This window comes from Leucoraja erinacea, unplaced genomic scaffold (genome assembly GCF_028641065.1).
Source record: "Leucoraja erinacea ecotype New England unplaced genomic scaffold, Leri_hhj_1 Leri_323S, whole genome shotgun sequence".
NCBI lineage: Eukaryota > Metazoa > Chordata > Chondrichthyes > Rajiformes > Rajidae > Leucoraja > Leucoraja erinaceus.
Genome location: NW_026576224.1, coordinates 85492 through 101835, shown reverse-complemented (window position 1 = coordinate 101835; position 16344 = coordinate 85492). Strand labels below are relative to the sequence as shown.

At 44.8% G+C, this 16344-nt stretch overlaps 1 protein-coding gene across 1 annotated transcript in view; it reads right to left on the bottom strand.

Moving 5' to 3' along the window:
• The window catches only part of LOC129693517 (NACHT, LRR and PYD domains-containing protein 3-like), a 35609-nt gene extending 19852 nt beyond the window's left edge, over window positions 1-15757 (bottom strand). Inside the window, exons 1-3 of the mRNA XM_055630327.1 lie at window positions 15373-15757; window positions 14521-14613; window positions 3234-3518 (exon numbers count right to left, since the gene is read on the bottom strand). Coding sequence (XP_055486302.1) covers window positions 3234-3518; window positions 14521-14581 — 346 coding nt within the window. The 5' untranslated portion in view covers window positions 14582-14613; window positions 15373-15757. The remainder of the gene's footprint in view (window positions 1-3233; window positions 3519-14520; window positions 14614-15372) is intronic.
• Between the last annotated feature and the right edge of the window lie 587 nt (window positions 15758-16344).

Genomic DNA, 16344 nt, shown 5'->3' with positions numbered 1-16344 from the left:
GCAGTTTACAGCCCACTCTGCACATCACTGTCTATATCTCTCGTTTCCCTTATCCCTAACCAATCTGAAGAAGGGTCTAGACCCAAAACATCACCCATTCCTTCCCTCCAGAGATGCTGCCTGACCCGCTGAGTTACTGCAGCTTTGCGTGTCTATCTTTGGTTCAAACGTGCATCTGCAGTTCCTACTTATACATCCTGACCGGCAGGTTTGCTACTGCTATGTGGGTGGATCAAACCTAGATTGGTTGAAGGCTGGGATCCAATGCATGACTGAGGCAGATGAGAAGCTGGAGGTTAGTATGGATTGTGATCTTGACAACGAGCAAGGAAGGGCTGCTTCATTGAATTGCAATTATTTTAATGCGAGAGGACTGAGAGGTAAAGTGGATGAGCTGAGGGTGTGGATAGGTGTGTGCAACTGGGATGTTGTAGCCATTACAGAAATCTGGCTGAGAGGGCCAGGTCTGGCAGTTTAATGTTCCAGGATATAGGTGCTACAGGAGCGAGTGAGGTGAGGGTGAAAGAGGACGTGTGATGCTTTATTGATTAGGAAGAATGTTACAGCAGTAGACGAGATGACATGACTAATGGATCCTTCAAGTAAGTCTGTATATTCGGGAACTGAGGAACATATTAAATGAAGCAATCCGGCGGGTATAAAGGGGTCAGGAGATCGCTGGCAGATAACATTAGGGGAAATTCAAAGATCTAATATTTACATAAAGGGAAATTGGGCCCTTTAGAATCCTAAGCGGTCATCTCTGTGTGGAGCCATAGGAAATGTACAATACTCCTATTGAGTATTTTACGTCTGTGTTTAATGTGGAAAAATATGAGTAAACCAGGGAACGTGGGACAATTAATGGAAGTGTCGAGGAGGTGCTGAATATCTCAAGGTGTATGAAGGTGGATACACCTCCCGAGTCTGATCAGTTATATCCGAGGTCAGTATGAGAAGGTAGAATAGAAATTGTAGGTGACTTGGCTTAGAAAAAAGAATAATCATTAAGTATGGGTAAGGTTCCGGATGACATGGGGGGGGGGGGGGGGGGGGGAAGCTATGCTGTGGCTGCATTTAAGATGGGCTGCAAGGTAAACCATGGGAAGTATAAACTAGTGAACATAACGTCTGTGGGAGGCAAATTACAGGAAAATATTGAATGGAACGATATCTATTGGTATTGATAAGGGCTGATAACGGATAGTTAACATAGTTTTGTACGTCAGATATCATGTCTCACAAATCTGATTGAATTATCTGAAGTAACTTAAAAGATCTATAAGGGACTTTACTTACATGGTCTTCAGGCTATTTGGTAATGTTCCACATGATAGGCTGCTTTGGAAGGTTTTGTCACAAGTGATCCAGGGAGAGCTAACTGACTGGATAGAGATGTGAGGGTGGACGTTTGTTTTACAGACTGCAGGCCTGTGACTAGTGGTCTTCCCCAGAGATTATTGTTGGCCCCATTGCTGTTTGTGGTTGATATCAAATATGTGGATGAGAACACATGAGAAGGCATGATTATCAAATGTTGCAAAGGGGTCTTCATCTGTTGGGCTGAGGAATGTTGAATGGAGTTTAATACAGATAAGCACAAGGTATTGCATTCTGGGAGGACAAAGCAAGACAGGACCTCAGTGAATGGTCAATCAGAATATTGAGTGTAGAAGTCGGGACATTATGTAACAGATGTACAAGACTTTGGCCAGGTCACATTTAGTGAATCGTGTTCAGTTCTGGACACCCTGTTATAAGAAATATGTCACCAAACTGGAAAGGGTGCGGAGAAGATTGACGAGCATGTTGACAGGACTTGAGGGCCTGAATTACATGGAGAGGTTGAGCATGCAAACACTTTATCCTTAGGAGCGCAGGAGGACGAGGAATGATCTTATTGAGGTGGATAAGTTTGTGATGGGAGTGAATAGTGTTTTAGACCGAGAGTAGGGGAATGAAGAACCAGAGAACATAGATTTAAGGTTCGAGGAGAAAGATTTAGGAATCTGGGGGAGACCATTTTCACACAGAACGTGTTGGACATATGGAACGAGCTACTAGAGGAGGTAGTTGAGGCAGGAGCTACCACAATATGTAAAATATATTTGCATAGGTGCACAGATCAGGAAGGTTTACAAGGGTTTGGGCCAGATGCAGGCAGGTGGGACCAGTACAGATTGGTCCGAAGAGCCCATTTCATTGCTGTATGAGTCTATGACTTTATGATTTGGATTAATGAAGCCAAACCTGGAGATGATGCATAGAACATTGAACAGTGCAGCACAGGAACTGACCCATTGATGCCCCATATCTGCACCAACAATATCATGCCAATTTGATCTAATCTCATCTACCTGCTCATGGATTGGATCCTCTGTTCCCTGACTGTGTCAGACATGTGTCAGTCTAACAGCGTTTCCACCGCCTCCTCATGCAGGACCTTCCAGGAACCGACCGAAATCTGTGTAAAAAACTAGTCCAGCCTGTCCCCTTTAAACATTCCTGTCTCCAGTCAGAGACATCCCCACCCTGGGAACAAGACTGACAATATCTATGCCCCTTATATTATGTACTTCTATTGGGCCTCCACTCAGCCTTCATTACTCAGAGAAAACAATCCAGTCTTTGTCTGCCTTAACACAGACCATATTTCCAACTGATGTGTATTCTAGTGGATCACTTGACAGCTTTCCTCATGATCCACAACTCTGCAAATAGTTCTACAAATAGAGTCTGCATCCCGGGGGCATGAACATCGAATTCTCCCAATTTTGTTAGTCCTTGCTGTCTCCTCCCCCTCCTCAGCCCCCCTGCTGTCTCCTCCCATCCCCCAGCCTTCGGGCTCCTCCTCCTTTTCCCTTTCTTGTCCCCGCCCACCCCCGCCCCCGATCAGTCTGAAGAAGGGTTTCGGCCCGAAACGTTGCCTATTTCCATCGCTCCATAGATGCTGCTGCACCCGCTGAGTTTCTCCAGCTTTTTTGTGTAATCTGCAAATAGTTCTATTGTCCACCAATGTTTTTGTCCAAACCATGGACATGTTTAGAAATTGTGGATGTTCCAGAACTGATACTTGCAGAATACTATTGGTCACGAACCTCGTCAGTATAATACTCCTCCACCACTATTCCTCTCTCCTGTTCCTCCTCGTTCTAACCCCTTTGGTTTTTCTCTTCCCCGTCCCTACAATCTTCACCATTCTGCAGCATCCAATCCACTCCAATTTCACTCACCTGCTCCTTGGATGAGACTCGATGATTCCTTGTTAGATGAAACTCGGTCATGATGGATTTCCCCACTTGGGTCAGTTCCAGGGCCGTGAACCACGTCTCCTGTTCCACTCTCTCGGGACTGACATTGTTCCCTTTCCTCTTCGGCGGCTTCACATTCCACCGAGGTTCTGCTCTCAATCCGACTTTGCTTTTCTGTCGTTGTTCCTGTGTTCTGGCCATCTTTCTTTGATTTGGTGCCTGGCCAAAGTCTTTTGAGGACCTTGCCCACTTGAGTTAATTTCCCACCTGAAAAAAAAAATTCCCGGTTGCAGAGCAATTTCTAATTGAGAAAACCACAGGTTGGGAATAGCTGGCAGCATTCTGAGCTGACATTCTGGGGCAAGTGGATGTTAACAGTCGTCTTAAATACAGAGCAAAAAATAGTCCCTTTGGTTCAACCTAACCAAAATCCCCCATCAATCCACATTGACCTTAATATCTCTAAACCACACTGTCCAAATGTCTTTTGGGGAAAAGATTTAATAGGAATCTAATGGGTAACTTTTCACACAATGGGTGTTTGGAACAAGCTTCCAGAGGAGGTAGTTGAGGCTGGGATTATCCCAACGTTTAATAAACAGTTAGACAGGTTCATGGATAGGACAGAATTGGTGGGGTATGTGCCAAACGCGGGCAGGTGGGACGAGTGCTGCTGGGACATGTTGGCCTGTGTGGGCAAGTTGGGCGGAAGGGCCTATTTCCACACTGTATCACTCTACAACTCTATGACACGTTATTATTGTACCCAATTTATTTGCCACACCGGACAGCTTGTTCCAGAAACCCACCACTCTGTGTGATGATGTTAACCGCCAGGTTCCCTATTAAAGGGTTCCCCTCTCACCTTAAGCCTTCGCCCTTCAGATTATTCTACTTTGAGGAAAGAAATACCTGTGCATACACCCTATCTATTTCCCCGCAAGATTTTATACAACTCTATAAGAAAATGCATTTCGTTGTCTCTGTACTGTACACTGACAATGACAATTAAAATTGAATCTGAATCTGAATCTGAAGATCGCCCTTCACTCACAATATTCAATGATTTTCTCATGTTCCGAGGTACCGTGAAATGCTTTGTTTTGCACACAATCCTGTAAAAGCATACAGCAGACCGCAGCTTGGCCATACACAAGGGTCGCCACGTTAATGTTTAAAGAACAACAGAAGATAACCAAAAAGACAATACGGGGAAAAAAGATGAGGTACAAAGAGCTAGCCAAGAATATAAAGCAGGATAGTAAAAGCTTCTTTAGGTATGTGAAGAGGAAACAATTAGTTAAGACCAAAGTTGGACCCTTGAAGACTGAAAAAGGTGAATTTATTATGGGGAACAAGGAAATGGCAGATGAGTTGAACAGTTACTTTGGATCTGTCTTCACTAAGGAGGACACAAACAATCTTCCTGATGTACTAGTGGCCAGAGGATCTGGGGCGATGGAGGAACTGAAGGAAATCCAAATTAGGCAGGAAATGGTGTTGGATAGACTGATGGGACCGAAGGCTGATAAATCTCCAGGGCCTGATGGTCTGCGTCCCAGGGTACTTAAGGAAGTGGCTCTAGAAATCATGGACGCATTGGTGATATCTTTCCAATTTTCTATCGACTCAGGATCAGTTCCTATGGATTCAAGGGTAGATAATGTTATCCTACATTTTAAGAAGGCGGGAGAGAGAGAACAGGGAATTATGGACCAGTTAGCCTGACATCGGTGGTAGGGAAGCTGCTGGAGTCAATTATAAAAGATGAGATAACCGCACATTTGGATAACAGTAACAGGATCGGTCCTAGTCAGCATAGATTTACAAAGGGGAAATCATGCTTCACTAATCTTCTGGATTATTTTGAGGATGTAACTAGAAAAATTTACAAGGGAGAGCCAGTGGATGTAGTGTACCAGGACTTTCAGAAAGCATTTGATAAGGTCCTACATAGGAGATTAATGGGGAAAATTAGGGCACATGGTATTGGGGGTAGAGTGCTGACATGGATAGAGAAGTGGTTGGCAGACAGGGAACAAAGAGTAGAGATTAACAGGTCCCTTTCAGTGACTAGTGGGGTACCGCAAGGCTCGGTGCTGGGACAGCACCTATTTATAATATAAATTAATGATTTAGATGAAGGGATTCAAAGTAACATTAGCAATTTTTCAGTTGGCACAAAGGTGGGTGCTATTGTGAACTATGAGGAAGATGCCATGGGAATGCAGGATGACTTGGACAGGTTGGGTTAGTGGGCAGATGCATGGCAGATGCAGTTTATTATGGATAAATGTGAGGTTATGCACTTTGGTAGCAAAAACAGGAAGGCAGATTATTATGAAAATGGTGTTAAGTCGGAAAATGGGAAGGACAACAAAATGGTATCTGGTGGTCCTTGTTCGTCATTCAATGAAAGTAACCATGCTGGCACAGCATGCAGAGAAGAAAGCAAAAAGCAAAGAGGTCCTTCTGCAGTTGTATAGGGCCCTAGTGAGACCACACCTGGAGTATTGTGTGCAGTTCGTTCCCCTAATTTGAGGAAGACATTCTTGATAGTGAGGGAATGCAGCGTACATTCACAAGATTAATTCACGGGTTGGCTGTAGTGTCATATGCTGAGAGAATGGAGCAGCTGGGCTTGTACACTCTGGAATATAGAAAGATGAGATGGGATCTTATTGAAAAAGTTAAGATTATTAAGGGTTTGGTCACGCTAGAGGCAGGAAACATGTTCCCGATGTTGGGAGAGTCCAGAACCAGGGGCCACAGTTTAATAAATAAGGGATAAAACATTTAGAACGGAGATGAGGACACACTTTTTCACACAGAGAGTTGTGAGTCTGTGGAATTCTCTGCCTCAGAGGGTGGTGGAGTCCGGTTCTGTAGGTACTTTCATGAGAGAGCTTGATAGGGCTGTTAAAGATAGCGGAGTCAGGGGATATGGGGAGAAGGCAGGAACGGGGTACTGATTGTGGATGGTCAGCCATGATCACATTGAATGGCAGACTTTAAGGGCCGAATGGCCTCCTCCTGCACCTATTGTGTATTGTCTATTGTCTATTCCCTCTTGGACATTTCAACTGAGCTGGGAGGACAAATTCTGGACAGACCCAAGAGTACCACACTCCTGAAGAACTAAGATTAATGTCTCCTGCACACCAAAGAATAAAGTCCTAGCCGACTCAACCTCTTTCTATAGTTCATGCCATCAGGAACTGGGCACATCCCAGTCAATCTTCCTAGCACAATCTTCCAGATCAATGTTATCTTTTCTGAAATAGGTTTACTAAACTGACAAAATACACGTGGGTCAATGTATTGTAACATAATGTCCCAACTTCTATACTCAATTTCCAGAACGATGATGGCCAGCATGCCAAAACCACCATTATACACTCGTGATGCCATGTGTTGGGACATAGGTAGTTTAATGAAGTTTACACATAATGGGCATAATGGTCTGCGCTGACCAGCGAAACCCTCACAATAGCACTATCCTACACACAACATGGACATTTTTTTAACAAAGCAAATTAACCTACAAATCTGCACATCTTTGGAGTGTTGGAGGGAACCGGAGCATTCGGAGAAAACCCGCGCAGGTGACAGGGAGAAACTAAATCCTCCATGCAGACATTACCCATAGTAAAGATCAAGCCCTGGACTCTAGTGCTGTGCATTCAAAGTTCTCCAGGGCGATACTCTCCAGGGTGCTTTCGTTCAATGTGAAGGTCCTGTCCTAGTTCAACTTCCCAAACATTCATGTTCAAACTTACTAAAGATACGTTGTGCATCCCCATTTATTAAATTTCTTCAGATCAGTTAGCAATGGGCCCAACATGGACCCCAAGTTGCGCACCATTCACAGACCTCCGATCTGAAGAGCAATATTCGCTCTGCATCCAGCCATCAAGCCAATTCTGTATCTAGTTAGACATCTCCCCTAAGACACCATACAATCTAACCTACCACATGCAATCTTATCGGCTGAAATCTGTATAGACTCTGTCTCTGGCCCTGCCCTCATCAACGTTCTCAGTTACTTCATCAAAAGAGCCAATCAAATTTGTGAAAGACGACCTCCAAACCCAAAACCATGCTGACTATCCCCAATACCTGTCTTGTCAAATACACATACATCTTTATATCCTCTCCCGTAACTGTCTTACCAAAAACATTAGGCTTACTATAGCTTTCATTCTGCGCATGGTTCCCAGTCTTGAGTTTACTGTTTTTTTCTTTGCAATGTTAAGGACATCCAGCATCACCACGACTGTAATGCAACTGCACTCACATGTAGATGACAACTGAGGGTATCCTTTCACTCTCCAGTTACCAATTTTCCTTTAATATAGTTGTAAAATCTATTTGGCTTCTCCTTAATTATAAGTACCACCATGTGCATCCTTTTGCCCTCCTCAAGTCAAGTCAGTTTATTCGTCACATACACATACGAGATGAGCAGTGAAATGAAATGTGGCAATGCTCGTGGACTTTGTGCAAAAAGACAAACAAACAAACAACCAAACAAACTATAAACACAATCATAAACACACATATTTTTTTACATATTAAATATTGGAAGGAAAAACGTTCAGTAAAGTTAGTCCCTGGTGAGATAGGAGTTTACAATCCGAATGGCCTCTGGGAAGAAACTCCTTCTCAACCTCTCCGTTCCCACAGCATGGCAAAGGAGGCGTTTGCCTGACCGTAGCAGCTGGAACAGTCCGTTGCATCGGTGGAAGGGGTCTCCCATGATTTTATTGGCTCTGGAGTTGCACCTCCTGATGTATAGTTCCTGCAGGGGGGCGAGTGAAGTTCCCATAGTGCGTTCGGCCGAATGCACTACTCTCTGCAGAGCCTTCTTGTCCTGGGCAGAGCAATTCCCAAACCAGATGGTAATGTTCCCGGACAAGATGCTTTCCACAGCCGCTGCGTAGAAGCACTGGAGGATCCTCGGAGACACTCTGAAATTCCTCAATTGCCTGAGGTGGTAAAGGCGCTGCCTTGCCTTACTCACGAGTGCTGCAGCGTGTGATGTCCATGTCATATCCTCAGAGATGTGGACTCCCAGATATTTAAAACGGCTCGCCCTATCCACAGGATCCCCATTTATACTCAATGGAGTGTACGTTCTCGGATGATGTGCCCTCCTAAAGTCCATGATCAGCTCCTTCGTTTTTTTGATGTTCAAGAGGAGGCTGTTACCCTGGCACCAGAGTGCTAGATCAGCCACCTCCTCCCGGTAGGCCTTCTCATCGTTGTCTGAGATCAGGCCCACCACCACAGTGTCATCAGCAAACTTAATTATTGAATTGGAGCTGAACCTAGCCACACAGTCATGTGTGTACAGGGAGTACAATAGGGGGCTGAGGACGCAACCCTGGGGCGATCCTGTGCTCAGGGTGAGAGACTTTGATGTATTCCCTCCCATCTTGACTACCTGGGGCCTGGTGGTGAGAAAGTCCAAGGCCCAGGCACACAGGGGGGTGTTGAGCTCTAATTCCAGTAGCTTCCCGGCCAGTCTGGTGGGGACTATCGTGTTGAAGGCTGATCTGTAGTCTATGAACAGCATCCTCACGTAGCCCCCCTTCTGGCTGTCCAGATGGGAGAGAGCGGTGTGCAAAACCTGGGAGACCGCATCGTCCGTGGACCTGTTCGGACGGTATGCGAACTGCAACGGGTCCATGTTGCGAGGGAGGAAGGCGCAGATGTGTTTCTTCACCAGCCTCTCAAAACATTTCATGACTACCGAGGTAAGGTCCACCGGACGGTAGTCATTCAGACAGGCTGGGGAGGCATTTTTTGGTACCAGTACAATGATGGATTTTTTGAAGCAGGCAGGGACCACGGACTTTTCCAGGGAGAGGTCGAATATTGTAGTGAGCACCGGAGCTAGCTGCGTAGCACAGGACTTGAGTACTCGCCCCGAGATGCCATCGGGGCCTGCAGCTTTTCTCGTGTTCACCCGTGTCAGAGCTCTCCTCACGTCGTGCTCGGACAGCGAGAATGTGTGCATATTCCTCCCTTCAGTATCGGTAGCCAGCCCACTGGTGGTATTGTTGATAGTCGGCAGACCTGGGGTGGTGTTGTGCATCTCGAAACGAGCGTAAAAGGAGTTCAGGTCATCAGCTAGGGAGATGCCGGCACTTGCGGATGAGGGAGGGGTGCTCTGGTAGTTGGTTACAATCCGTAGCCCCTGCCACAGGCTTCTGGTGTCCTGCTGCTCCATCTGTGTCTCCATCTTGTCTCTGTACCTCCTTTTTGCGTCCTTCACCGCCCTTCGCAGTCGGTAGGACTTTGCCTTGTAGACGTCCATGTTTCCTGATGCCAGGCCCGAGTTGTAGGCAGCGGTGCGAGCATTCAGGGCCACGCGAACAGACCTGTCTACCCAGGGTTTTTGGTTCGGAAAGGTGCTTACCCTTACCGTGGGGACGATGTTGTCGGTTACTGTTGCGATGAAGTCCGTGACTGCTTCCGCGAACTCACTGACGTCACTGGAACTTGGTTCAAACATATTCCAGTCGACATCACTCAGTGCATCTTGCAGCATGGCCTCTGACTGGTCGGACCACCGCTTTACGTCCCCCGTCTCTACCGCTTCCCGAACTATCCTCTGTTTATACTCCAGCAGCAGGAAAATGGCAGTGTGGTCAGATTGTCCTAGGGGAGGGAGTGAAACGGCTTTGTAGCCTTTCCTGAACGGTGTGTAGCAGTGGTCCAATGTTCTCTCCCCCCTGGTGGCACACGTGATGTGTTGGTAGAAGTTCGGCATGACCCTCTTGAGATTTGATTTATTAAAATTTCCAGCCACCACCATAGCCGCATCCGGGTATTTGTTTTGATGTCGACATAGCACATCGTGTAGGGCAGATAGTGCTACGTTGGTGTCCGCCTGCGGTGGAATGTAGACGGCTGTGACGATCACTGAGCCAAACTCCCGGGGAAGGTAGAATGGGCGGCATGAGATCGTCAAGTGCTCCAGGCTCGGCGAGCAGGAACGAGAAAGCGTCTTAATATTTCCAGGGTTGCACCAATTGTTATTGGTCATGAAGCAGACTCCTCCACCCTTGCATTTACCAGATGCTTAAGTATGCTCCTCAACCTCTCACCCTTGCCCCAGGAAAGCATTGATATGAGCAGCCTATCCCTAACCCATGTCTACTTTTCCATAACCAGAGTCTCAATTTCTCTCATCATCCTGGGTTCCTTACTTCCACTTCACCAATAATATGCATATCTTGAAATCTCACTGTCATAATTTAAAACTTCCCCTTGCAGACGTCCCTTTGCCCACATACGACTTACTCCAATGTATGTTCCTATCTCATATTGACAAAGGTGGACTTTGTCACCATTCAATTTAGAATTTTACATTGAAGGCCAGAACTGTTGATTTCCGCAAGGTTTCAAAGCTAATTAAAGAGTAGTCATTGGTCACATCGTGCTCGTCCACTGACATCTCAGTTTGAACGGTCTGAATGCTACTTTGGATGATGTTCACCAGCCAAACAGTTTAAAACTTCCTTTGCATCACTTTCAAAACTGCCCACCAGGATGTTAGTCTCCTTCCAGTTCAGGTCACCTCTATCCCTTAAAAGATCCAAATTGTCCAAATATCTAAATCTCCGACCCTTGCACCAACTCCTCAGTCGTGCGTTAATTTTAACTGTACGTGCATTAAAAATTGTACCAAAACTTGGTTTTGCATGTAATCCAAATATACCACACACATACAATTAGTTGAAACTGAAGAACAGATGGAGCAAATGTGGAGATACAGTGGAGAATGTAGTTCACAGCATTACAGCACAGCTGTTCCTTAGAGAAAGTGCAATGTCATTGATGGGGTATGTAGTGGCCATTTGGCCTGTTTTGCATGTCATTGAGGATGGCATGTGCCTTTAAATTATAGACTGCCCATTATATTGTGGGTGGGATTTATGACGTGTTTTTGGGCATCTTTGGAGCTCAGATGCTTACGCAGAAGTTTAGTTTTTAGTGTATTTGGAGCGAACAGGGAGAGGGTTCGATCATGCGAGTTTTAAAGGAGATCATGCCCGTGTTACGGAGGCACGTGGAGTTTTCTAATATTTAAAGTAATAAGCTGGAGTTCGATGAAGATTGCAGTAACGTCGGAAGAAGTTTGGATGTATTTTACTGTTTTCTACCAACAATAAAGCATTTATTAATCAAAGGACTGGGTTGTTGAAGACTTATCTGAGAAGGAGCTCTGAAGGTCCCTGTGTGATGAGCTCGCATGTGTTTCAAAGACACCCCCTTTAACCATGCTTATCCATTTAGCGGCTAGGGAGTTACTTTCTCGAAAGATATGAAAATCTACCGCTATAGGGAAAACGTAAATAGGTAAAAAGGTAAATTGGGAGAACAGGAATTCTTGCTTCTGAGGGGTTCATTCATGAATTCGATAAGAGCGTGGAAGAAGCTGCCCTTGAAACTTGTGTTATGTTATCTCCAGATATCCAATATCAAATTTGGAAGCTTGTTACTTTGACATAATCTGATAATTTTGTTTCAAGTATTCCTGATTTTGGCCTTTCAGTTACCATATAAGATATAACTATATAACAATTACAGCACGGAAACAGGCCATCTCAGCCCTACAAGTCCGTACCGAACAACTTTTTTCCCTTAGTCCCACCTGCCTGCACTCATACCATAACCCTCCATTCCCTTCTCATCCATATGCCTATCCAATTTATTTTTAAATGATACCAACGGACCTGCCTCCACCACTTCCACTGGAAGCTCATTCCACACCGGTACCACTCTCTGAGTAAAGAAGTTCCCCCTCATGTTACCCCTAAACTTCTGTCCCTTAATTCTGAAGTCATGTCCTCTTGTTTGAATCTTCCCTATTCTCAAAGGGAAAAGCTTGTCCACATCAACTCTGTCTATCCCTCTCATCATTTTAAAGACCTCTATCAAGTCCCCCCCTTAACCTTCTGCGCTCCAGAGAATAAAGACTGAACCTATTCAACCTTTCTCTGTTACTTAGTTGTTGAAACCCAGGCAACATTCTAGTAAATCTCCTCTGTACTCTCTCTATTTTGTTGACATCCTTCCTATAATTGGGCGACCAGAATTGTACACCATACTCCAGATTTGGTCTCACCAATGCCTTGTACAATTTTAACATAACATCCCAGCTTCTATACTCAATGCTCTGATTTATAAAGGCTAGCATACCAAAAGCTTTCTTTACCACCCTATCTATATGAGATTCCACCTTCAAGGAACTATGCACGGTTATTCCCAGATTCCTTTGTTCAACTGTACTCTTCAATTCCCTACCATTTACCATGTACGTCCTATTTTGATTTGTCCTGCCAAGGTGTAGCACCTCACATTTATCAGCATACCTGCCAAAATTGTGATCACTTGACTGTGCATTTATACCCCCAGAACTGGATTTGGACCAGTTTTTTGTGGAAAAGTCAACATGTTTGGCGGAGAAATCACATTTCAAATTTAATCCTGATAAGGGCAAGTGAACGCATGCTGAAGGGATAAATAAACCAGGATATTCACCATGAATGACAAGGACCTGGACACCACTGAGAAACACCCATACAAATCCATAGATCCCTAAAGTCAGCAGCACACAGCATTTAGCATTCTTGTCATTAGCTACAGCATAGAATGCAAGTGCTGGGCGGCCTGGATACAAATTTATAGGGAGTTAAATAAGCCTTCAGTTGGAGGAAAGATGCCTTTGCACTGGAGAAGATGCAGAGGAAATTCTTCAGGATATTGCTTGGAAATCAAGATTTAAATTATCAGCTGATGGCAAAAAAATACTTTCGAATTGTATGGATAGTATGCAACAAACCTAGGAAATGGAATTACTTTAGTTGAATTTATTGTTGTCACGTGTACCAAGCGACAGTGTAAAGCTTTTTTGTTGTTGCGTAGTTGATGTGGACAAGCTTTTCCCTTTGAGAATAGGGAAGATTCAAACAAGAGGACATGACTTCAGAATTAAGGGACAGAAGTTTAGGGGTAACATGAGGGGAAACTTCTTTACTCAGAGAGTGGTAGCGGTGTGGAATGAGCTTCCAGTGGAAGTGGTGGAGGCAGGTTTGTTGGTATCATTTAAAAATAAATTGGATAGGCATATGGATGAGAAGGGAATGGAGGGTTATGGTATGAGTGCAGGCAGGTGGGACTAAGGGAAAAAAGTTGTTCGGCACGGACTTGTAGGGCCGAGATGGCCTGTTTCCGTGCTGTAATTGTTATATGGTTATATGGTACTAACCAGAGAAAAAGCTATACATTGCAATCAAGTCAGCCACTAGGCTCTGAACAAGAAAATGGGAATGGGATTCAGTGTATGCTAAATTCCAGTAAAGTGTGATTAAAGATAGTCCGATGTTCCTCAATTGAGCGGATGGAACTACTAGCTATCTAGTGAGAGGATGGTTCAGTTGCCTGATAACAGCTTGGAAGAAACTGTCCCTGAATCAGAAGGTACGCCTTTCCAAACCTAAACCTCTTGTCTGGTGGGAGATGGGAGAAGAGGGGATGATCGGCGTGAGACTCATCATTGATTGTGCAGGTGGCATTGCCAAGGCAGCGGGAAGTGTAGATTGAGTCAATGGTATGGATGTTGGTTTATCTGATCATCTAGTTGCATTCACAATTTGTTGCAACTTATTGAGGTCTTGAATGGAGCTCTTACAAAACCATAGATAGACACAAAGTGCTGGAGTAACTCAGCGGGACAGGCACCATCTCTAGAGGGATGGGTGACGTTTTGGGTCGAGACCATTCTTCTCGATCTGAAACATCACCCATTCCTTCTCTTCAGAGATGCTGCCTGTCCCGCTGAGTTACTCCAGCACTTTGTCTATCTTCAGTTTAAACCAGAATTTGCAGTTCCTTCTTACAAAACCATGCTGTGATGCACCTTGATAAAATGCTTACCGCGGCGCATCTGCAGATATTGGTAGGAGTGTAGAGCTGGCAGACCCATTGTGGGTCAAAGACCCATTTCTGCGCTGTATGACCCTTGATTCTGGACATAGATATTCTGACAACTTTTGTCATAACACAAACCAAAATGCAGCGTTTTATCACACAGTTCCTGCATCCGTCCACATGTGACTGTGCGGTCCTTGAAGATGTAAATTGTCTCTGCTCAGCCCCTTCTCTATTTCCACTTCTTTTGTAAACCTCAGTATTTGCACGAACTCCACGCACATTGTCGGGGCAACATTAATATTTCACAGAATGCTCTACAAACCTTTATGTTGACTTGATGTAGATGTCACTGCACCCCTTCCACAATCGCCACCTTCAGCCATGATGGTGACAAGCGTTCCAAAATTCTGTGGTTCTGGAATGAACAATATTAAGATATCCGTCAAGCAACAATTGAATGTGAAGGAAAACGTTGCCTTGGTGAACCAACACACACAATATCTGATCCAATCAACCCGTCCTCCCAAGATCATAGACTATTTGTGCTCACACAACGTCCGACAAAGAGATTTGTAAGTCGAAATACAACCCACTACCTAATTCCCGCTTTTCTATTCTAAATGTTATCTCCTCAGAGAACTGGAAGATGATTGCATCCTATTGTCAGAAAACCGACTTAAAGTGATTGTTTAATTTCTCTGCCGTTCATTACTCACGGATCTTTACAAACTCTTCAATGTTTGTCAGCTTAGTTTCGTTTGGGCGATCACGGTGGCGCAGCGGTAGAGGTACTACCGTACAGCGAATGCAGCGCCAGAGACCCGGGTTCCATCCTGACTACGGGTGCTGTCTCTACATTGTTTGTACGTTTTCCCCGTGATCTGCGGGGGTTTTCTCGGAGATCTTCAACTTCCTCTCACACTCCAAAGTCGTACATGTTTGTGGATTAATTGACTTGGTAAATGTAAAAAAATGGCCCAAGTGGATTAATGTGCGGTTGGTCGGCGCGGACTCGGTGGGCTGAAGGGGCTGTTTCCCCACTGTATCTCTAAACTAAACTAAATTATATCCCCACGCTACTGATTATGGTGCCAATAATATGTATGTCATTTTACGTTTTAAGTATTGATTGAAAACAAAGATCAGAAATAAATCTGAGCTGTGATAGCCTCACCTTAATTCCACAAGGATGTGTTCACTGCGCACGGATATGTTTTTAAATTGTTTCTTCCATACCGCATTCCAGCTAGTCAGGTGAATATTGATTTAAAAGGTGCGGCTGTTGTTGTGAGCTGCAGCGTTCAGTATCTACGTGCAAGCAGCTGCCTGTCCACAGCATGGATTCCAACTCTCACATTCCACACAACAGGGAGTGGTCTCGCTGCAGAAACCAAGACCAACCGATTTGACGATCTACTACTAAATGCTGTGAATAAAGTTGCTTTAAAATTCCTGGTAACCCGTTCTGCTGGTCGGAATACAGTGGATAGGATTCCTGGCCAGTCCTGGAATACAGAAATACAGGTATACCATATAAATAGCAGGAAGAAGATTTCTGGTGTGTTCAAGAAGGAACTGCAGATGCTGGAAAATCGAAGGTACACAAAATTGCTGGAGAAACTCAGCGGGTGCAGCAGCATCTAGGAGCGAAGGAAATAGGCAACGTTTCGGGCCGAAACCCATCTTCAGAAGAAGATTTCTGTTCGCTTAAATTGTATCCATGTTGAAATAATCCCTCACGCGGGTAGATACATCCGAACTGACCTCTGGAGAGGACAGTTCTGTCACCAGTTTTTAAATAACAAAAACATGGCGACATAACTCTCCTCTCCAGAGGTCAGTGAGCAATAGCGGGCAGGAGGTGACGAAGATGTTTCCTTGAATGTCGCAGACAGAATTCCTACAGCCAGGTTATATTCAAATCGTCTTCATGCTCAAGAAGCTTCTTCCTGCTATTTTTTATGGTCTCGTGGACGTGAGTCTATTGCGATTCCCGTCTCCCTCTGTGTTCACATCTGATACTGTTCTGTTGAATCGGAGAACACGTTTCTCTTTGTGGGTTGTTTTAGTTTCGGATTGAATTCTCATGCGTGGGATAAACATCGACAATCGACTCGCGCAGCATGTTCGTCTAGCAATGAGCTGA